This window comes from Zootoca vivipara, chromosome 13 (genome assembly GCF_965207765.1).
Source record: "Zootoca vivipara chromosome 13, rZooViv2.hap1.1, whole genome shotgun sequence".
NCBI lineage: Eukaryota > Metazoa > Chordata > Lepidosauria > Squamata > Lacertidae > Zootoca > Zootoca vivipara.
Genome location: NC_142596.1, coordinates 15,745,803 through 15,769,227, shown reverse-complemented (window position 1 = coordinate 15,769,227; position 23,425 = coordinate 15,745,803). Strand labels below are relative to the sequence as shown.

The 23,425-nt window shown below is 48.3% G+C and overlaps 1 protein-coding gene across 1 annotated transcript; it reads right to left on the bottom strand.

Annotated features, from left to right (window-relative positions):
• Positions 1 to 1,661: 1,661 nt before the first annotated feature.
• Positions 1,662 to 8,672, bottom strand: MEX3B (mex-3 RNA binding family member B). Its single transcript, XM_060282441.2, has 2 exons — positions 6,344 to 8,672; positions 1,662 to 5,172 (listed from the first exon to the last, which is right to left on the bottom strand). The coding sequence occupies exons 1-2, from the start codon at positions 6,594 to 6,596 to the stop codon at positions 3,575 to 3,577; spliced, it is 1,851 nt and encodes a 616-aa protein (XP_060138424.2). The 5' UTR covers positions 6,597 to 8,672; the 3' UTR covers positions 1,662 to 3,574.
• Between the last annotated feature and the right edge of the window lie 14,753 nt (positions 8,673 to 23,425).

Below are 23,425 nucleotides of genomic sequence, written 5' to 3'. Positions count from 1 at the left end.
AATCTCTTGATTCCTTCCGCCACTCATAGTTCCAATCCTGATCTACTCTGATAGCTTGCAGATAAATCCAGTTGTAAATCATGATTGGGGAGGTTTTGGCCCTCAAACCATTGTCGGGCTCCCCAAGTCCCATCAGATCCAGCTGACGTGGTCAAGACCACAGAAGATGTAGCTCAGCAACTTCTGCAAGAGTCACAAAGTCTCCCCACCTGTGTTTCAGATACAGTTTCTTCTCCAGCTATGTGGCCCAACCTGGTGACCTTCAGGTGATGCTGGCCTGCAGCTCCCATAAGCTTTGGCCGGCATAACCAATAGTCAGGGAGTTGTAAGTCCAGAGATGTGAAGAGCACAGAAAGGCTGCCATACATACTTCACTTATAGCTCCAACGGCTGGCATCACTGGGGCTGACAAAGTTGACCACCTGTTTGAAGGAGATATGGAACTTCTGTCAGCTCCCTCTACAGTGGTGCCTCGCAAGACGAATTTAATTCATCCCGCGAGTCGCTTCGTATAGCGAAAAATTCGTTTTGCGAAGCGGCTCCCATGGGAACACATTGAAGTGCGGTTTCCCGTAGGGTGCCTCGCAAGACGAATAAAAAAAATCATCTTGTGAGGCACCCCATGGGACGAAAAAAATAGTCTTGCGAAGCACGCCACAGGAAACTTCGTCTTGCGAGTCTCGATTGAAATCACAAAATGCATTTGTCTTGTGAAAAATTTGTCTTGTGAAGCATTCGTCTAGCGAGGTACCACTGTACTGCTAAATAGGCAATTGGCAGGATCAGGGCTAACAAAGCTGACCTTTAAAAATTGTGATTTTCTGATCCAGCTGTGCTGACCATGAGTAACACACCAGCACATGCAAGTGTGATACCTGGATTGCAAGGGGGAAAGTACACATTGAGGTTTGTTTGTTTTTATGATACAGGTACATTTCATATACATACAACAGGTCTTTGAGATCAAAGCAGCCTTAACTGCAGCAAACTCAAGATGCAAACTTCAAAAAACCTTTATCAAAACCTAGGAAAGGGGGAACAGGAATCCTTGCTACTCTGGGACATTTCCCCCAAAGCTGAACTCATTTCATTAGGTCCCAAAAGGTACTCTTCAATGTCAATTGATGAAAATCTGTACACCTTGTGACCTACCATCCCCTGTTGTGACCCTCCAGACAAAAACTCAGCCCACCAGTCATAAATTGTGCTCTGCCACCGGCTTGGCAACCCCTCTGTTTTCAGCCTGATGGGTCAAATGATGTCACAAGCGGCGTCAGGCCTGCAGTCTGCACACACAAAAAGAATGGAAGTTAACATGGGAAGCAATTGGGGCCACTTCACACAACAGGATACACTTGTTTGCAAGTTTAGGATACACTTGCTTGCAAGGTTGCAAATGCAAGTTTGTTGCATTCTAAGGGTCACACTCAAAGCTACTTCTGAGAAGAACACTTCATTTTAAAAACCAAAACCAAAGGGGACTTGTCTGAGAGTGAGGATTCACTGAGGCTCCTTGCCAAACTTAAGACTTCTGTGGAACACCCCTGATAAAGACTTTCTGAAGCAGTACCATCAGATCAAAGAGTCATTGCATTCTCCCCATTATATATATTTTAAAAAACGCAATAAAGCGACCACCAAAATCTAACCACAACACCAGATGCTTTTCTGTAATATTTTATTTATATAGAAATACTTAAAAAAACATGAAGTAGCACCATTACTTAAGTTTTACCTTTATTATGTAGAACTTTAAATGTCAGAAAAATAAAACTCTTGATACAATTTCAAATCTTGTCTCAGCAAATATAATATTAGTATCTGACCATGAGGTTAAAGGCCCTTTATCATAAAATAAAATATACTTTGTTTTTAAACTTTGCTCAGTAAAGTACATTTAAGATCAAGTAACATCACCTACATATACATAAACAAGTGGTAAACAAATGTATTAAAATAGAAATACTAAACTATAGTGGTGCAACAGAATTTTTTGTAATTTCCACTGAATTCTATTTATACAAATGTTAGAAAGCATCAACAGTTCCTTTTGACTTATGCTTAAACGCTTCCATTTTTTTGTAATAATATAGAATAAAATATGCTTTATATCACTGAATAGAAAATATGCTGGGTGAAGCAGATTTAAAAGATTTCTTTTTTCTGAACCTATAAAAAATCTCCATCCCAACAGAATACTGTTCAAAGTATTACACATTTTATGGTTTTGCAATTCCATTCACAATTGTGTGATAGTAAAATAATACAGTGTTCTTCGCCATAAGGCCATACCAAAAAATAAAAAAGATTTAACCCAGCTACAAAAAAGTTCACTGAACTTAAATTAAAATACTTGTAAACATCTTTGCAATATGAAATATAATTTTTCAAGTCAAAAAAGAATAAAATACTTCAATCTGTATTAATGCAATTTATCTTTAAAACCTTTAAACGTTTTAATATATATAAGAGATATGTTGCAGTTTCCTTTTTTTCTTCTTTTTTTCTTTGATAAAGCTGCAGTATCATAAGTTCATTATTATTATTATCATTATTATTATCATTAAAAATTCACAGGAAAAAATCTTGCCCTTTCGAGAACATTCAAGAAAAGTTATCCATCCATAGATTTATTTCTCAATAAGCAATCTACCAACTACCAGCACATTATACTAACTGTTCACACGCCATCATAATCCATATGCATTTCCTATTTTAATTTGGGGGGGGGGGAGAGAGAGAGAGAGAAAGAGAGAAGAGAGTTGGAGAGAGAGAGAGAGATAATTTGATTTGGAAGCTTGGCCTTAAGAGAAAGTGTAAAAACTAGTCTATTACTAGAATGTCGTTCCTTAATATTTATAGCATGCACCAGATGTCACAAACATCCCCCTTAAACCCATTCCTAAGCTACGGCACACTCAAGAATGCAAGGAAACAAAAACAGAAGTTATTTTTTCAAAAGCCAAGATGGTCACCATCCTGCAAAACGTCAGGTTCCCCGCCCCATCCCCCCCTGTCCCCACTCCGTTATTATTCATATTATTTTTGGGATGTGCAGATACTGCAGCTTTAAAAGCTCGACACAGATATTATATATATTTATATGCATGTATATAGGCAAGTAGAAGACCTTTTGAAGAAGAGGTTGCTTGTCTGTGTGTGGGGTGGGGGGAAAGAAAGAGGGAGCCTAGGAGCCAACTCCTAGAGGTCAAGGTCCCTTCAATAAAGTATTTGAGGGAGCTAGGCCCCCCCAAAAGGGCATTCAAATGGGGTGCATCACAGGAGCCAACTCCGAGGGGTCTTCACCCCCCATAAAATAATTGAGAGGGATGAGCCCCCTAAAGTTGGTGCGCATTGCCCTTCAAATGGGGTGCATGCACTGCATCATGTGATCGATGACATGGGGTGGGGCTTGCCAGGGGCCCCCAATATTTCGTTCAAGTTGGCACCCCATGCCTTGCGATCCATTATGCAGGGCGGATCACACACCTCCACCCATTTTTATTCAAGTTGGCACCCATGAGAGAGAGGGAGGGAAGGAAGGAGGGAGAAAGGGGGCGCGGGTTGGGGTCCCTTAGGAAAAGATCCGGATGGCCTGAGTGACGGCGCTGTGGCACACGGGGCACTGGGGCTCCGTCTTTTCGCAGATGCGGTTGGCACACTCCATGCAGAAGAGGTTGTGGCCGCAGGGCACCAGCGCCGCGATCACCTCGCTCTCGAAGCACACCGAGCAGTCGCGGCTGCCTTTCCTCCGCAGGCCCGACGACGAGCAGGACGAGCTGGAAGAGGAGCTGGACGACGAGGACGACGACGCCGACGAATCCGACGGCAGGCCCGGCAAGTGGCAGCCCAGCCCGTTGGCGTACAGGGGGTAGGAGCAGGGCGACGGCGACGACGACGGGACGGACGGGGACGAAGCGGCTGCGGCGGCCGCGGCGGCGGCAGCAGCAGCGGCCACAGCGGCGGCGATGAGGCGGCCTCCCGGGTCGCTGCGCACCCGGCGCGCCAGCGGGTGCTGCTCGAGCGCCACGCCTCCCGCCCCGACGTGCAGAGGCGGGGAAAGGCGCGTGGGAGGAGGAGGCGGGGGCGGAGGCGGCCCAGCGCCCCGCCTCTGCCCTCCGCTGCTCACCAGCAAGGCCAGGTTGGCGTTCGCCGGAGGCGCGCCGCCGCCGCCACCACCAGCGGCGGGAAACGCGACGGCTCCGGGCGACGAGGGCCCGCGCTCGAACTGCGACCAGAGCAGCGGCGCGCCGGGCGGAGGCGCCGGCGCCAAGTCGAAGCCGGGCGGGGAATCGAAGGGCGGCAGCTCGGAGGCGCAGCAGTCGGGCGACGAGAGCACCTCGCCGCCGCCGCCATAGACGCCGTAGCCGTTGTTGTTGTTGTTGCCGTTGTGGTGCGGGTAGCTGAGCGACGGGCTGGGCGGGCTGTAGTCGGCCAAGCGGGTGCTGCTGCCGCCGCCTCCGCCTCCGACGCCATTGCCGAAGTACGAGTCGGTGGAAGCGCTGCCCAGCGAGCTGGAGCTGTCGTTGCGGTAGCTGCAGAAGGGCTTGCGGCCCGGCGTCGGGGTGATGCTGGAAGAGGAGGGCAGTGGAGGGGGCGGAGGAGGAGGAGGGGGCGGCGGAGGAGGGGGCGGCGTGGGCTTGCTCCAGAGGCTTCCGGCGCCGCCGCCGGCCAGCTCGAAGCCCACGTCGGTGCCGTTGGCGTGGAAGTCGTTGTCGTCGGTGAGCTCGATGATGCCGCCCGTGCGCATGGCGATGTGCGCCTCGATCTCCTCCCGCGCGCGGTCCACGTTCTCCGGCATGCCCGTCACCTCGAAGACGGGCTCTTTGTCGCGGCTGGGCGTCACGATGTAGGTGTGCGTTTGCTGCTGGATGCGCTTGATCGTGGCCCCCTTGGGCCCCACCACGAGGCCCACCACCCGGTAAGGTACCCGCACTTGGATGGTGGTTTGGCCCGGCAGGTTGGGCGGGCTGGGCACCGTGCCGTTGAGCACGGTGTTTTTGTTCCGGGAGGCGCGGATCATGGAGAAGTGTTCCGCCGCCGAAATGATCTCCCTCCGGGCCATGGCCACATCTTCCTTCCTGCCCGTGACAACGAAGAGCGGCTCCTCCCCGCGGACCGGGGTCTTGATGTAGGTGTTGGTTTTGGCCCGCAACGCTTTGATTTTACAACCTGAGATAAGGCAGGGAGAGGGGGGAGGGGTTGTGGAGGGGAGGGGAGGGAGGAAAAAGAGGAAGGAAACACGGTTACATCTACTCCAGCTTTTCGGGGTGCAACAACTGAACGAGGGCCACCATGCCAACCTGCCCTCTTGGTTCAACCTTTCATCCACGTCGAGTTCCATTTGCAAGTCATCACAACCATGCCAGCTTTTGACACAGGAACACACCCATCTCCGCACCTCCAACCAACCAATTTTCCCATTGGCCACAAACAAACAAACAAACCCCAAAACGTTGTTTGCCAAGGATCTCGGCAGGACGGAGATAATAAGTTGCGGGGGGGGGGGGGGACGGCAGAGAGACAACAATACCAAAACACCTCCCCACACCCAACGCAACCACGCTATGAGACGCAAAGTGAGCGGCCACATTTCATCCATCGCAAGCGGGCAACCCAAATATGCAACGCCCCCTTACATATATATATATAAATAATAAAATTTATAAATCCATACTCGTGCTCCGCACATTCCAGGGGGGGGGGGGAAGCGAACCTGGGGAAGGGGGCGGGCGGGGATGACATACACAGACACACCGAGAAATACAAAAAGGTACCAGAGCAGCAACAGCAGCCCTCTTGAAGACATCCGCTTCGTAATGCAGATGCTTTGAACCTAACCCCCCCCCCCAATTGTTCACCTCCTTGCCGTTGCCTGTAAGGAAACACCCATCGATTCCTAACTATTGACAAATAAAGGCGCGCGCGCACTGACTAGCATCCGCTTGCATTTTTGCGCACACAGAATCAAAAGGGGTTTTTTAGGGCATAAAAGGGGGAGGGGTTGTGCTGCGAGATGAGGCGAAAACATCTGGATGCGAAAGGCGTCCTCCACCTCTGCTCTGCTTCACTTTCTTTGTCTGGAGTGGAAGTGGCGGCGAGGGAGGGAGGGAGAGAAGGGTGTTGAGAAGAGGCGGCCAGGTTAGCCATCATCACAACCCTGCAATTTGGACTCGAGGGGGCGAGCCGTGTTGGCATCTTGGAGGCAAAAGGCATGCACAGAAACCCAGCGAGGAGGCAGCAGCTAGAGAGAGGGGAGAGAAGCAAAAAACCTCCCCTCGATTCCTACCACACATCTCTCTGTCACACACAGCACACAAAGACGAGCGAGCCAAGCCCCCACCTTGCCTGCCCACGATCTCGGCGACATGCTCCGAGCTGGGCACCGGGACGCATTCGGTCATGTTCACGCTCTTCTTGCGCGGCTCGTTGTCGTAAAGGGAGCCCGTCTCGTCGTTGTCCAAGCCCAGCAGGGAGAGCTGATCCAAAGCGATCTGAAGGGCTCTTTGGTCATCCAGGGTCTCCCCGCCTCCTCCTCCACCACCGCCTCCTCCGCTCCCATTCCTCTCCATGTCGGCAAACAAGGAGCTGGGCATAGTCCCGGGTGGATGTGGGGGGATCGCGCCCTCCGCTTCCTTTCCCTCCTGCACACTCGGATCAGGAGTGGGGGGCGGGGTGGGGAGGGAGGGAAGCAGGGAAGGGAAGCAGCACCAACACACACACACACCAGGAGAAGGGGGGGAGGTGGAAAGCAGACACAAAGGAAACAGCGAAGGCAGATGGCCAGCAAACGGCAGACGAGGAAGCGGTTGGAGAACCCCGGGAAGCAGATCCTGGATGCTGGCTCAGAACAAAACAAAACGGGCAAAAATGCTAAGATTGTAATTTCCTTGCGCGCCGCTTTAAAAAAAAGAAGCCTTTCCCCCCCAGTGCAATCCGGTTTATAAGATGCTTTCCAAGAAAAGGAGAAAAAATACCACACCACGACTCCCCCCAAGCTTTTCCTTCTTCTTCCTCCTCCTCCTCCTGGCGTGCTTGGGGGGGGCGCGGGGGGGGCGTGCAGAGAATAGAGAGAAGCGCTCCGGTGCTTTTTGCTCCCCCCCTTGAGTTCCTTTGCTGGCCGCGATGGCAGGCGTTTCTTTAAGGAGCCCCTCCCAGCTTCCACTCACTCAGCGATTTCTCTCCCTCTCCTCCTCTCCCCCTTTCTTTCTTTCTTTCTCTCTCTCTCTCTCGCTTTCTCCTCCTCCTCTTTTCTGTCTGAGCCTCTGCTGCAGCCAGACAGCGCTGGGGAAAGGGGAGCGGGGGAGGGGAGAAATCAGAGCGCCGCAGCGTAAGCGGCCGGGAAAACCGAGCAAGCCGAGGGGAGCCGCCGACAGGGCCGCTGGAGGAGCCGATTGGCCGGGCCCGGCGGAGAGGGGCGGGCCGGCTGGGCTGCTTGGTCCCGCCCCTCTAAGGCAAGGCTCCTTTTCTTTGTTGTCTAATGCAGAACAATAAAGGAGGAGGGTGGAGAGGGTGAGAGAAAGAAAAAGCAACCCTTTCGATCTATCTATGTATACATAGATAGATAATCTTCCACGCATTCATCAAGTCAACGCGGACCCAACATGACACTTAATGGCTGTTGCGGCATTGCAATCGGAGCGCTTGCAAATCCATTTCCAATCCGGAAAAGGGGGTTCGTTTCTCTTCGTTCCCCAAGGGACCTCTCTCTCGCCGCCGCCGCACCCCGCTCTATCCATTCGGGGTGGGGTGGTTTTTACGCAGGGAGGACAAAATGCTGGTCCCGGGTGATGGGAGGAGGGGTGGACGTTTGCGCCGGCCCAAGGAGCCACGCGCGGTGCTTCCTGCGAGCACCACCGGCAGCAGAGGGAAAGGAAGGAGGGGTGTGGCTTGGGCTGACAGTGTCCCTTTAAAAAGAAAAAAAGAGAGGGTGCCTAACCTTCCGATGTAAGAAAGAGGAGCAGTCTAAACTGCAGCAGAAAGCGGGGTTTTCTTTGGAATTCGGGGAACCCCTGGGTCCCGCCCCCCCTCCACACACGCATACATTTCCTCCTTTTTAATTTGGATGCCTGTAACGGGGTGTGTGTGTGTGTCAAGAAATAACCTCTGAGCATGTGCAAAGCAGCGTGCGCTCTCCCCGTGCGAGGCATCCGCTCGCATTCGGGGGCGTTCGGTGGGAGAGGTTTCCAGGTCAGAGGGGCGTGGCCTCTCCAGGGGGACTTGACAGATCAGAGGGAACCCTTTTCTTTCTTTCTTTCTTTCTTTCTTTCTTTCTTTCTTTCTTTCTTTCTTTCTTTCTTTCTTTCTTTCTTTCTGCAAATATAAACTGCAGCGCAGCGCAAAGCACGGCCGACTTGGAACGCGTGCTCGCGCGTGCACACGTGCACAAAAGAAAGGCGAGTTGCGATTGCGGGCTGGCCTGAGGAACGCGCGTCCCAAGCAAAACAAACACCTACAACGCAGCCACTTGAAACCGCGGGCACGCCCATCCTTAGTCCTTTGCAGCGACAAAAAAAGCAAGCAAAACCCTTTGCAACCTAAGGCACCTCATACTAGTCATTTCTGGCGAGCGTTTCTTTGTTGTTAACCAGCAAAGATTCTCAATTTGCAAGGGGGGGGGGGAGAGGCGGGAAGCATCCCTAACTCTCCTCCTGATTGGAAGAGTGCCGTTCTGCGCTTGCGCCCCGAAGGGTGTTTTGTATTTATTTTAATTTTTGTTTCCCCGCGCCTGCGCACAGGGCGCCTTCCTCTCCCACCGTTTAAAGGGTTTGTACGGAGTGGGAGGGATGCGCACTGCTTTCCATTCAAGTCGCTCGCGGAGGAGGGGGCGTGGCTTCCTTTGCTGGAGGTTCTGGCTCCGCCTTTGGGAGCCACGTGCACTTTGGGCTGGCAAAGAGGAGGGAGGAGCCTTTTGAACAGGGAAAGGGGCGGGTCCTCAGCGACACTTTGTAGCCTGGAGCAGACAAAGAATCCCAGCACCGCGCAGTTGCAGAGCTTAGTGCCTTCTCTCCCCAAGCGTCGGATGGTGAACGACTCGCGCGCGCTTGCTTCTGGATTAAAGCTGGGGACACGCCTGAGCATCTCATCCCTTCAGATGATAGCTCATAGGCAGGGCTGAGCTGCCGCTTTTTAATATTTGCATTATCTATTTAACAGATGCATTTCACGAAGTCGTATGCTGCCTTCCCTGACGGTTCAAAATGACAGGTGTTTTTGCATGCAGGCAGAAGGTCCCTGGTTCTATCGTGGCCAACACCAGGAAAGGGCTATGGAGGATCCTGCCTGTCAGAGCTCCCAGGAATCCTTGGTGGGAGGAAGACGTGTGCTTCAAATGTGCACACAGCCGAAATATCACCATTGGTGCGTTATGATCAGCAGACCAAAAATGAAGCCATACCGTGGTGGTAGTTGTGGGAATGGAGTCTTCAGGCCGAATCAGGACAACCCGTTTGGTCTGTGAGGCCATATCAAATGAGCCACAGACCCTTGGCTGATATGCTGTATAGGATGTTTTCCAAACTGTGTGTCGCGACACAGTGTGCCTGCTGCACTGTGTTGCACGAACACTTCCTGTGCTCCTCCCGGGGTTGGAAAGGGGTTTGTTTAACCCCCGGTTTGCTAGTAAAACTGAATTACTGTGTCGAGAAATGATGAAGTGTCTAAAAAGTGTGTCGCCAACATGAAAAGTTTGGAAAGCTCTGCTGTAGAGTGCAGGGCAGGTAAAGACATGGCTCCTTGCTGAAAGCGGGATTTCATGCACCGACAGTGGCAAGTGTCGACAGTCACAGCTGCCCTTAGAGGGCTTTCTGAGCACACTGGTCACCACCAGGCCCTTTGAAGCATAGCACTTTCGCCTGCACAATTTGATTTCTAGCTGCACAAGCAAAGAAAAACTGGCTGCTTGATGTCATTGCCTCACCTACCTGCCAGTGCTGGCCCTCGGGGATAGAAGAGGCCAAGGCGTCAGTTGATTCTACACCCCTGTGTCATGCATTTTAATCTTAAGCACAGGGCAAAATATGAAGCAAGATATAAAGACCACCAGCTGCAGTATTGCATACTGGCCTGAGCGGACTCCCTCCCAAAGGATCTTCCCAGTCCATAAAGTATCCCTCTTAGACTTTGTTCTCAGCGGCAAAATGGGGTGACCTTGGGCCACCCACTGTTTCTCGGCCTAATCTACTTTGTATGGTGTAGCGAGGATGACGGGGCACCCACTTGCCACCTGGAGCTCCTTAGAGCAATGGCAGGATATATAAATAAATAATACCTAAATGTGTGAAACCAGTTGCACAGAAAAGCAATCCAAGAAAACTCATTTGCAGAGGGGTAGACGTGTTCAGCTGTTATTGTGAAGACTAAAGCTCTTGTGGCACCTTGAAAGAACTGGCATCTTTATTCTTGGCGTAAGCTTCCATAGCCTGCAGTCTGCTTCCTCAGACGCGTTGGAAGCAGTGCCCTTTCTGTCTAGCAACTGGGAATAAATGTTCTTTTAAGGCTGGTGTGGCTAACCCTTTTTGCCCTGGTGGGGAATATTTACCCTTGGCCAATCGTCCGTGGCCTGTATAATGATGATGATGATGATGATAATTTGTTATTTGTGCCCCGCCCATCTGGCTGAATCTCCCCAACCACTCTGGGCAGCTCCCAATCGAGTATTAAAACAGTACAGCATTAAATATTAAAAGCTTCCCTAAACAGGGCTGCCTTCAGATGTCTTTTAAAAATAGGATAGCTGCTCATTTCCTTGACATTTGATGGAAGGGCATTCCACAGGGTGGGTGCCACTACCAAGAAGGCCCTCTGTCTGGTTCCCTGTATCCTCACTTCTTGCAGAAGGCCCAGTAGAGGGTGCCAGTAGAGGGGGTGGCTCTACTGTAGAGGGGGTGGCTAAACATCTGGTGTAGCCAGATGCTGTTGGACTAGAACTCCCACCATCCCTGACCATTGACCATACTGGCAATGGCAGACCGGGGGGTTGGAATCCATGTGGACAGCACCATGTTGGCCAAGCCTGGCATGGCCATTCCATGCACACACTCCTCTTGCAGGCACAGGTAACAGCCAGATCCCCTCAGCTGGTCCACGCCCCCTTCCCACTCAGAAGATGATGGAGCTGGTGAGCAGGGACAGGGCAGTCTGCATCCCCATCTTGGTGCTAGACTGAGCAGAGATGCTTAAAAGATTCAAAATTGCTCGGGGAGACAGATATGGGATGTACTACCCCTTTTCTAAAGCTATCACTTAGGGGTGCCATATTTCATAAAGTAAAAAAAATCAGGACACCCTGAAAGTTATTGAGCTTTTTTTTTTTAAATAGAAAGACCACAACATTTTGAAATTGCTGGGGAAATTCCCCAGGACGCCACTTCCACCTTTTAAATCCCGGAGACATGTGGCAGCTCTACTATCACAACTACAAAATGTGTGGGAATCACCTACAGACAACTTGTGCTTCTTTCTTTAGAAATATTGCCTTAATCACATGCAAGCTGATGTACCGTACATTTATGTACATTTTAAACAATAGGTTCATTTACTTTCACAAGTACTCAATTTACATTTCTGAAATGGGCTTCAGTCCTGCTTTTAGAGTTTGTAAGGGTATACTTGGAGTAGGAATTACTTACCACTTGTGATTTGGGGTGGGGCTCCATTCTGCATGGCTAGAAGGAGCAGGAAGGCACTCACACAGAGATGCGGCCTATTCCTCGAATGGGCTAGTCTGCTGCTTCCCTGCAATGGCAGTGACTGAATGATCTAATCGCATCAAATGCAAGACGTAGCAGCATGATCTGTCTTCCCACAGAGGCTGATTGAATGAATGAATGAATGGAGGCCATACCCAGAGCAGTGACTCACAGAGAGACCCATCAAGTTGACTCCTCTGAGGGAAAGTTATTTTTGCTGAATCTTGACACCAGGATTGATTTATTCAGTCACACCTGGTGCTTCCAGATCAACCTTGCTGTTCTAAAAATGTGCCACGTGGGCATGTTCCTAACAATGCTTTTACATGGGAAGGCAAAGCAGTTTCTGCATTTCTGCATGTTAGAATATCTCACTGTGGTACAACAAGGTTAATATAGATCAGTGGAGTGTCATATATTCTTGAGGAGGTCACAATTTTCCTGGCTGGCTGTGCATTTTGTTCTTTGGAATGAGAACAAATTGGTGGCGGTTTTATTTTTTATTAAAGTTCATTAATAAATCAGCTGAGCTTCATGTTGACATAGCTTTAAGGCATGGGGGAATCTCTGCCAGCCCTACCTTGACATGCTTTGGATTGAACCTGGGACTTTCCTCTGTGCAAACCATTATTTGGGGGAAGGCATGATTGTCAAAGTGGTGTTGTGGTGCTTTAAATGCAGGATGTGGGTGGGTCCTCTGGCACAGAAGAGGGAGAAGTTGAACCGCCTTGACAAGTGACACCAATGGCACAAGCCCCAGAGTTGCTTTACTCAAGCGCAGGCTCTGGCACTGAGCACAAGCCAGAGCTTGTCAATCAGGAGCCCCTTCAGCCAGAAACCCCCAATCTGGGATCCCTGGAGATGGAGCCTCCTGGAGAACTGGCTCCCTTTGCTCCAGAACCTTTGCATTCTCCAGGCAATGCACAAGACAGGAATCTACAGAGTGGGGGCAAGAGTTCAGGGGTCAGCAAACTTTTCCAGCAGGGGGCCGGTCCACTGTCCCTCAGACCTTGTGGGGGGCCGGACTATATTTTGAAGAAAAAACCTGAATGAATTCCTATGCCCCACAAATAACCCAGAGATTCATTTTAAATAAAAGCACACATTCTACTCATGTAAGACCACACTGATTCCCAGACCATCCGCAAGCCGGATTTAGAAGGCGATTGGGCCGGATCCAGCCCCCGGGCCTTAGTTTGCCTACCCATGAGTTAGAACCACCCTGGTTAAGGTAGTTCGGTTGCAAAGGGATAAAAGGCATTAACTGAGTGCCAAACTTTGTTGGAACAAGTTGGCCTCTGGGAGCTATCAGAGGCTTAATCCACACTGTACAGTTATATTGATTTTATATCACTTTGTTTAGCTTGCAAGGACTTGTTAGGAGACTCCTGTCCCCTTCAAAGAACTACCACTCCCAGAGTTCCCTGGGAAGATGAATTGATTGATAAACTAGTCTGGGAAGAAACATGCAGTTTGTTATGGGTGGTGAGAATTGTCACTGTGCGCTGGTGAAACTACACTTCCCATGATGCTTTGTAGGACGCCGTGTGCTTTAAATGCACACTGAATGTTCTTTAAAAAATATGCTGTGGATCAGCAGATAGAATGACGGTCACCTTTTATGATGTTTTGGAATAACAACTTCTGGCATAATATACACCCATATAGTTTGTTTACAATGAACTTAGTGATCATGCATGTGTGTATGTATGTATGTATATTTTCAGTACTACATTAATTGATTTTATAGTCATTTGAGTTATTTTTCTGTTTGCTTGCAAAGTGACAATTGCAATGATGGTGCTCCTGGCTCTTGAAGTCCCTACTTAGTGTAAAGAAAATGCATTGCTCAGTCAAACAGCTCTCTAGCATTTAAGTTTCACAGCAGGCAAGTGTCGGTCCACTGCCTGTACATGTACGCATAATGCACTCCCAAGTAATTGTTTATGATAGTTGCAACCTGTTGTTCTTTCCTCAGGATGTTGCCATGTTTTACAAGGTTCCAGCCTGCTGCTTTCCAAAGAAGACATCTCATCAGCCAAGGAAACCAGGTTTACCCTTGCCTGCCCCCCTCTGGCTGGTTGTTCTGGCAAATTCTCAAATAATCATTACAGTAATTTTTTTTTTAAAAAAAGGTTTGCTTTGCTTATCAGCAGGTTGTGTACTGGAAGGGAAATGTCTGTATGTGTGTGTGATTGGTGGTGTGTGTGTGTGTGTGTGTGTGTGTGTGTGTGTGTGATCATGGTACTAACTGGGACAAAGTACCAGAGCCTCCAAGTGTCCCTATTTTCCAGGGACAGTCCCGGATTTACAGAAGCCATCCCGGTTTCTGATTTGATCCTGGAATGTCCCACTTTTCCTTAGGACATCCCTAATCTCATCGGAGAAATTTTGGAGGGTATGATCCTGTCCCTAATTTGATCGGACAGGATGGAGTTATGCGACGCCAGAGTCAAGGAGATAAGTAACTATACAACCTTTAGAAGGCAACCCTGTATTAAAACGTTTTTAATGTTTGATATTATATTATGTTTTTATATGTGTTGGAAGCCTCTCAGAGTGGCTGGGGCAACCGACCCAGCCAGATGGGCAGGGGATGATGATGATGATGTAAGGACCTGGAGGGAACCAGCATTTGTCCGCAGACAGCTTTCCGGGTCATGCGGCCAGCATAATTAAACCACTTCTGGCGCAATGGAACACTGTGATGGAAACCAGAATGCACGGAAACACCATTTACCTTCCCACTGCAGTGGTACCTATTTATCTACTTGCACTGGCATGCTTTCGAACTGCTACCGTAGGTTGGCAGGAGTTGGGACAGAGCAACTGGAGCTCACCCTGTCGTGGGGATTCGAACCACCCACCTTCTGATCAGCAAGCCCAGGAGGCTCAGTGGTTTAGACCACAGTGCTCCCCATCTCCCATTATTATTATTATTATTATTATTATTATTATTATTATTATTATTATTATTATTGAATAGGACGTCCCTATTTTCATTGGAGAAATGTTCTAGAATAATATTCCATTCCACCCTTAGATTGAGCTTTTCACCTGCTTGCTGAGGCTATGCTAAAGCGTGAGTGCTCTACCACTGAACCACAGCCTTCACAAACCCTCCCTTCTTGCCAGATAATTTTCAACGGTTTTGGACTAATATATATTCTTGTGGGTTTTACCACTCAGATTTTCAAGCTGTTCTGCAAAAGCTTCCAATACAACCTTACTTGTGGCTAACAAACAATGATCCTCAGTAGGAGCTCAATTTGGAATCACCCAAACAAAACCTTCGCCTCTTGGCTGCTTCCTGCAATAGTTATGTTGATGAACATGCAAAACATTTTTTTTAATGACTGAGTGGCTCTGAGATCAAAGCCTTTTCCCCCTAAGAGGTAGCCTTTGTCTTCAAAACCCTCATTTATCATTGTCTTTACATGTAGGTTCCTCCTCTTTTGCCCCAGTAGATGAATGTGGGGTGTTTGTCTGGAGAGAAAACCGAGTGTGTTATTTTTTGTAAATCACCCAGTTAATTTTCCAGTTTGCTTCACACAATTTCCTGAAATTGACTTCTGAAAAGCTAATTGCGTGCTTAGTATGCATTAATAACCAGTCAGGTGACTTTAAAGAGTTTGGTAAGCTAAAAAAAAATATTATTATTTTTTAAGCCCACCACATTTAATTATCTCCTCCTCCACTCTTCACGCTGAGGCCATAATTCAGCCTATGCTAAATAATTTTCATCCTGTTGACTTCCATGGCATAGATTTGAAGTATTTATTTAACTTAACTCTTCCATTTAAGCTAATGGGCCATAAATGTGCTCAATTTTGTCCTCTGCTTTCTATAAGTGCAGTGAGGTGAATTCTATAAAAATGATACTAAAACATGAACAAAAATTTGGGAGAGAGTTGGGATTAGGACCAAAATTTCCCCGTGGATTTTTTGTTTTAGTTGCAAACCGATGTGGAAACTGAATTTAAGACTGGGCAAATAAGAAACTGAAATTGTGCATTCCTAGTTGTGCCTGCAGTCATTTAAGGTGTAATTAAGTGCTTCACCCCTCCCCCCCCCACCAATGTTCACAATTTGTGCAATGACTCATCAGGACTGAGCCCTGGAATGTTTTGCTGCCAGGGCTCAATCCTCGAACAAATGAAATAAGAACAGATGGCAAAGGCTCCTGAGCATGTTCAGAGTGCATTTCCGTCCTGGATTAGATGTGTGGAACAGAGATGCTTAGTTGAGGTACTACTACAAAGTGGCGAATCGCAGCACTGTACCAAGTGTGATGATCTTGCTTTGCCATGACCGTCCTGTCCCTTGGCAGAGGGTTGCTCTGGGCTGCTCAAGACACAGTATAAACAGGAGCAGATTTCACATGATCTGAGTTTCAACTGCAAATCCAGAAATAAATCATAATGCTGAGCATGTTTCTGGAACTGGAGGCCTCAATTATGGTTAGATCACATGAGAAACCTTTGGTTTCACAGCACCGTGCATTGTAAGGTCAGGGGAAAATCTGAAGTAGTGAGCAGTAAAATCTTCTGAACGCAAGAGCATTCAGCCTGGTGCAAACATAAGCAGTCTCAATCACTTACGCACAACCAGGAGATTACCACGGGTTTGCATGCTTTCTCCCCCTCCTGTGCACAAATCCCCACTCCCCTCTTTTATGGCATTAACTATGGCACACTGTATTCCTACACCAGTATTAATCCTGAAGGGACGTGGGTGGTGCTGTGGTCTAAACCACTGTGCCTCTTGGGTTTGCTGATCGGAAGTTTGGCACAACGGGGTGAGCTTCCATTGCTCTATCCCAGCTTCTGCCAACCTAGCAGTTCGAAAGCACACCAGTCCAAGGAGAAAAATAGGTACCACTGCGGCGGGAAGGTAAACGGCGTTTCCGTGCACTCTGGCACTCATCACGGTCCTCCGTGCACCAGTAGTGGTTTAGTCCTGCTGGCCACATGACCCGGAATACTGTATGTGGACAAACGCCGGCTCCCTCGGCCTGAAAGCGAGATGAGCGCCGCAACCCCATAGTCGCCTTTGACTGGACTTAACTGTCCACGGGTCCTTTACCTTTACCTATTAATCCTGACCACAATTTCAAAATTGCAGCGATAAAATCACCCCCCAACCCTTGTTGTTGTTGTTCAGTCGTTTAATCGTGAACGACTCTTCGTGCCCCCATGGACCAGAGCACGCCAGGCACTCCTGTCTTCCACTGCCTCCCGCAGTTTGGTCAAACTCATGTTCGTACCTTCGAGAACACTGTCCAGCCATCTCGTCCTCTGTCGTCCCCTTCTCCTTGTGCCCTCCATCTTTCCCAACATCAGGGTCTTTTCCAGGGAGTCTTCTCTTCTCATGAGGTGGCCAAAGTATTGGAGCCTCAGCTTCAGGATCTGTCCTTCCAGTGAGCACTCAGGGCTGATTTCCTTAAGAATGGATAGGTTTGATCTTCTTGCAGTCCATGGAACTCTCAAGAGTCTCCTCCAGCACCATAATTCAAAAGCATCAATTTTTTGGTGATCAGCCTTCTTTATGGTCCAGCTCTCACTTCCATACATCACTACTGGGAAAACCATAGCTTTAACTATACGGACCTTTGTCGGCAAGGTGATGTCTCTGCTTTTTAAGATGTTGTCTAGGTTTGTCATTGCGTTTCTCCCAAGAAGCAGGCGTCTTTTAATTTCGTGACTGCTGTCACCATCTGCAGTGATCAAGGAGCCTAGGAAAGTAAAATCTCTCACTGCCTCCATCTCACTGCCTTGTCGTGGCGAAGGGGCTTAAATAACTTAGAGAAGTTATGGACCTTATCCATAAATAGTAATACCTTAGAGGTCCTGGGCCCAAAGGAAATCAGATTAGCCTAAACTAGAACCAGGGCTTTCTCAACACTGGCCCCGACCTGGTGGAACGTTCTGTCTCCTGAGACCAGGGCCCTGTGGGACCTGATTTCTTTCCGCAGGGCCTGTAAGACAGAGTTGTTCCGTCTGGCACTTGGCCTGGAGCCAACCTGATCCCCTTCCCCATTTTCCCTTTCTTTTCCCCTTTTTTATGAGGCTGCATTTTTAATTTTAATGTATTTAGTCTTCTTGTTAAAATACAATTCAACAACAACTAGTTGTTTTATATTTGGTGTTAGCTGCTCTGAGCCCGGCCTTGGCTTGGGTATAATTAAAATTTTATTATTGTTGTTGTTGTTGTTGCTAGGTTGGCAGGAGCTGGGACAGAGCAACGGGAGCTCACCCCGTCATGGGGATTCGAACCACCGGCCTTCCAATCAGCAAGCCCAAGAGGCTTTAGACCACAGTGCCACCCGATCCCTTTTCTTCACCCTCTCCTCTTATAATGGCAGTGGTGCCCACCAGAAGTGCCAGAATTGAGTTCTGTTGAGTTCCTGCTGAGGAGAAGCCCTGCTATTATGGAATAGGAAGTCCCTATTTTCATTGGAGAACTGTTGGAGGGTGTGCATCATAACATACACACCCTTAATGCAAAATCACAGAGAGAAACACCACCCTCTTCTGCCCCTTGCTCAGCTGGTAAATGTGGACAGGTGCGCTTCTCTGCTAAAATGTTGGCATGACATCACTTCCCTAGATCTTGGGTGATGTTGAAAATGGGGACGGCCAAATGTTCATATCCATTAAAACCTACTTGCCATGCCGCAGCTGAACTGTGGTGTCTTCACTCCAGCTCCCGTTGCTGTCAAGAGAAGGGTGAGCAAAACTTGGCAAGGACAGCTGAGCACTTCTGCGAGGGCAGAAGCAGTTTGGACCACTGATGACTGTTACTAAAGAACCAAGAAGTGCATTGCAGGTGCAGATCAGGGCCAGAGAGCCTGAAGCTGTGCCTCTGCTGGAAGAAACTTCTGTGTGGTTTGCTTGTTTTTGCTTTTCCAGAAGCCCCACTGCTGACTGTCCCCCTCCCCCAAGACTCTATACTGCAGTGCTAATTTCTTACATGTAAGTGTTGTTGCTACTGCTGCTGCTGCTGAGGCCACCAGGAAACACAGCAGGCAGCTGATGGGCCATTCAGAGAGGCTTTATATCATCTAGGTTTATAAACTAGGTTTATATCATCTTGAACAAGGCACAGCAAGCCATGAGAGCAGGGCAAATAAAGCTTCAATTTTCACATTACCAAAAACTACAGTTCTTCATTACACAGAAACTCTTGAACTGTGTTACAGGTAGGTAGCCGTGTTGGTCTGAGTCGAAACAAAATAAAAAAAATTCTTTCAGTAGCACCTTAAAGACAAACTAAGTTTTTATTTTGGTATGAGCTTTCGTGTGCATGCACACTTCATCAGATACCTCTTGAACTGTGGTTTGTTTTAACCAAAGTTAGTGAAAACAAAGCAGCATCTATTGCAGGCATCCCCAAACTGTGGCCCTCCAGATGTTTTGGCCTACAATTCCCATCATCCCTGACCACTGGTCCTGTTAGCTAGGGATCATGGGAGTTGTAGGCCAAAACATCTGGAGGGCCACAGTTTGGGGATGCCTGATCTATTGGGTCCCTCTGCCAAGGATCAAACTGTAAAGACTCTGGGAACTGTGGTTTGTTCTGACCAAAGTTAGTGAAAACAAACCATTCCTGGTGCTCTGCCAAAGAGCAAACCATTATCACACTCTTTTTGTCTCTCTTGTATGTGAGAGAAGGAGCGGGGAATGGGGCATGCATAAGACCCACTACCATTCCCATCATCCCTGACCACTGGTCCTGCTAGCTACGGATGATGGGAGTTGTAGTGCAAAAACAGCTGGAGACCCAAGCTTGGGATACACTGATCTAGACTCAGGTTGCATATATATGTAAATAAACCATATATCATAAAGACACCACAGTCTCCACTGTGCCCCATTTCCAAAGGAAACACAGCCACTGCGTAAGTGCCTGGAATCTCACACTGCTCAGTGATTGGGGTGGCTTGGAATAGTATGTTTATATATAGTGACATCATCTTGGGAGTGGGAGGGTGGAATCATAAGCCAAAAAAGGGCATGGCAAGTTCCAGTTCAGCTTGTGTCATGCCTGATGCTAGCAGAATATCTTGGGGGGAAAGGCTGTAGCTCGGTCGCAGAGCATGCACTTTGAATGCCAAAAGGTTTCAGGTTTAATCCCTGGTGTCTGCAGATAGGGCTGGGGGAAACCCCTTTCTGAAACCCCGGAGAGCAGCTGCCAATCAGTGTCAACAATACCAAGCTGGTTGGACCAATGAACTGACTCAGCATAAGGCAATTGTTAAATAAGCAGCAAACAGTGCTCAGAAAACATGTTGTCTGGAAGCAGTCTGTGACCAAGAGACCTGGGTGCCTGCTCGGTGGTCTCTTCTGCTGCTGATCAGCACAGCTGGCCATTTTCAGAGCTTCTGTTCTCTCATCTTAGGGGCGCTTATCTTTAAACAGGACTTGGACAACCACTTAAGCACATGACTCCTTTGAACAGGGTGTTGCTTTCTGACAACCTTTTAAATAAAGGGTTGTCCTCCTTAAAAGGATGGCCACTCTAGTCACTCACCTCTGCTCCCTTTGCAAATGTTAGGAATCTCTGCGTTGCTTTGAGGGGAATCAGCTCTGGATAGCACGCTGGTTGCGAACTGCAATTTATTCTGATGATGATGAAGCTAAAATGAGTAAGTCCTGGCTCCTTGGCGTTGGTGCTGCAATCTAAGAGCCAGGTTTTTATGATTCAGACTTTGCAGCTGACAAAGGCATGCTGAGAAGTGACATCTCCATTAGCGTTCAAAAAGCGTTGCTCTCTCCTGAACTTGTTGCTACCATCAATCTTAACCCACTGGCAGTGAACGTAGCATCGCAGCCGCCTCCTAGAATCCCCGGCACACAGCTTCCGAGATAGCTTCCGAGATAATTCTGCACCCTGTGCCCTGGTAAGTGCAGGAAACAGCAGCAGCAGCAACAACAACAACAACAAAAAAAAACCTTCCCTCGTTTTCTTGCTGAGCAAAAACTAGCTGGCCTTTAACCCTGGACTACACAAGGCTTAAGTAAATGTTTATGCAACCTTTCCCTCTATCGCCCTTGTTTCTCGAGTCTTCCCACTGAAACTGTCTCTGTTCAGACCATCGCCTCCCACTAGAACCTAGTTGACATATTGACTTCTGTGTGGAACTCCTTCGCCTTGTTGGGAGGTGGGGTGGGGGGGAGAGATTAAGGTAGGATTAAACGTTTCCCAATGTTCCTGTGCATCGAAACACAGGAAGCCGCCTTATATCATGTCATCTGGCCCGGCCTCATCTACTCAGCCAGACGTTTCGCTGCCCTGGGGCAAAGGTCAGCAGACCTCGCAATAAGGCTTTGCACAACAGCAGTGTCATTGCTAACTGGGTTGCCGTCCCTCCTCCACCACCACCAGCACCCAGGGAATAAGGGGAAGGTTAGACCAGAGCACTTGATCACACAGAGAAGTAGCGGGCAGCCTCCTCTGCAAATGGATACACTGAGCTAAGAGGGGGATTGATTGTTATGAACCACATCAACAATCATCACTATTATCTTCATCCACGGACAGCTCTCTCATGTGACATGTAGGTGTAATATGACATACAGTTTGGGAATGACTATTCAGGAACCCCCCCCCCCCACACACGTGTCCCTATTTTCCAGAGACAGTCCTGGATTTACAGAAACTGTCTCAGTTTCTGATTTCATCCTGGAATGTCCCGCTTTTCCTTATGGCGTCCCTATTTTCATTGGGGAAACATTGGAGGGTATGGACTTATGCGACCCCCCCCCCCCCAAGCCATCTCAAGGCAGCCTTGTATAGAGAAGTTTGTTGGTGTTTAATGTTTTGTTATGTTTTTATTTATGTCGTAAGCAGCCCAGAGTGGCTGGGGCAACCCAATCAGATGGGTGGGGTGTTGTTGTTGTTGTTGTTGTTGTTGTTGTTGTTGTTGTTGTTGTTGTTTTTATTAAGGATTTTCGTAGTTTACAGAGGTAGTACAATATCTCATATTTTTTCCATGTATCATTTTTATACATCGATCTTGCTTGTTGAGACATTGGGAAGAAGGTGGTGGGAAAAGGTGGGTGGGGAGGTGGGTGGGGTGGGGTGCCGACGTTTCTGTTTTCCTTAATACATGTAGGGGTTCAGTGTCAGCGTTGTTTGTGCATGTTTCCTGTTGTTTGCTTGTGTTCCTTTGTTGGTGAGAGAGGTCGGGGGTTGGCGTAGGATGTGATAGTTCATTTGTGGTTGGCTGTGGTAATCTTTGGTTTCTTGCGTGAGTGGGGTGGGCGGGTGTTTTGATTAGGTCAGCCATATTGATTTGTATGCTGATGGTAGATTTTTGTCGTTGTCTTGTTGGGCTGTGTAGGTGATGAAGGGGAACCATACTGGGGTGAATGTGTATTCTTCTGTTTGTCCCCGTGTTAGTTTCAGCTTACTGGTTAGTTTTTCTAGTAGGGCTGTTTCCCATACTACTTGGTACCATTGGTCCATGTTTACTCCTGATAGGTCTTTCCAGTGTCTAGTTATGATGTTTCTGGTTGCTGACAGTAGGTGGGTTATGAGTTCTTTGTGGTCTGAGTGGGCGTTGTTGTCTTGAAATATGTTTAATAAAACCAATTCTGGGGTGATTTCTAGGACTTGCTTGGTTATCTTACAAATTTCTCGTATGGTTTTTCTCCAGAGTGATTGGATTTTGGGACACTCCCACCACATGTGAAGGTATGTGCCTGTGGAGGTGCATCCTCTCCAGCATGTTGGTCAGGTTCCTGGGCGTATTAGAGCTAGTTTTCTTGGAGTTAGGTACCACCTGTGGGTTAGTTTCAGGGATAGTTCTTTTCTTTTCATTGATATGGATTTGAAGGGGGGTTTAGACCACATTCTGGTCCATTGGGTGGGGTTTATTTCGTAGCCTATGTCATCCTCCCATTGTTTTTTGATTGCGTCTAGGGGGTTCGTGGGGCTTTTGAGTAGTATTTTGTATATTGCAGATACCAGCCCTTTGCCGTGACCCTTTGTTGTTAGGAGGAGGTTTTCAAAGGTTGTCGGGGGTCTAATTGCTGTTGATTTTACTGTTGGGTTGTTTAAGAGAGTGTGTATTTGATTTGTGTTAACCAGGGTGGGTGTTGTTGTTGTTGTTGAATAGGACGTCCCAATTTTCATATGGTGTATGGTGCATGTCTAAAAAGTGTGTCACCAACACTCTGGACACATTCATTCACATCACACATTTAAAGTGCTATGATGACACTTTAAACAGCCACGTATTCCATTCCCTGGAGAATTCTGGGAGCTGTAGTTTGTTAAGGGTGCTGAGTGTTATTAGGCGGTCCCCTGTTCCCTTCCCAGAGCTACCCTTCTCAGAGTGGTTGAACAATCAATCCCTCTTCAAAGGAAACTCTGAGAATCATAGAACTCTGAGGGGACTCGGAGTCTGCTGACAACTCTCAGCACCCATAACAAACTACAGCTCCCAGAATTCTTTGGGGGATGGAACACGTGGCTGTTTAAAGTGTCATCATAGCACTTTAAATGTGTGATGGGAATGAATGTGCCCAGAGTGTTGGTGACACACTTTTTAGACACGCACCATACAGTCATTCAGTTTTACTAGCTAAACCAGAGGTTAAACTAACCCCTTTCCAGCCATGGGGAAGAGTTGTGACACACCGTTTGGAAGGCCTTGCCCTACCTGCTCCCGTTTCCAGCATGCGGAGCTGCACATGGGTGGGAGAGAGGGAGAGAGAGAGAGAGAGGGT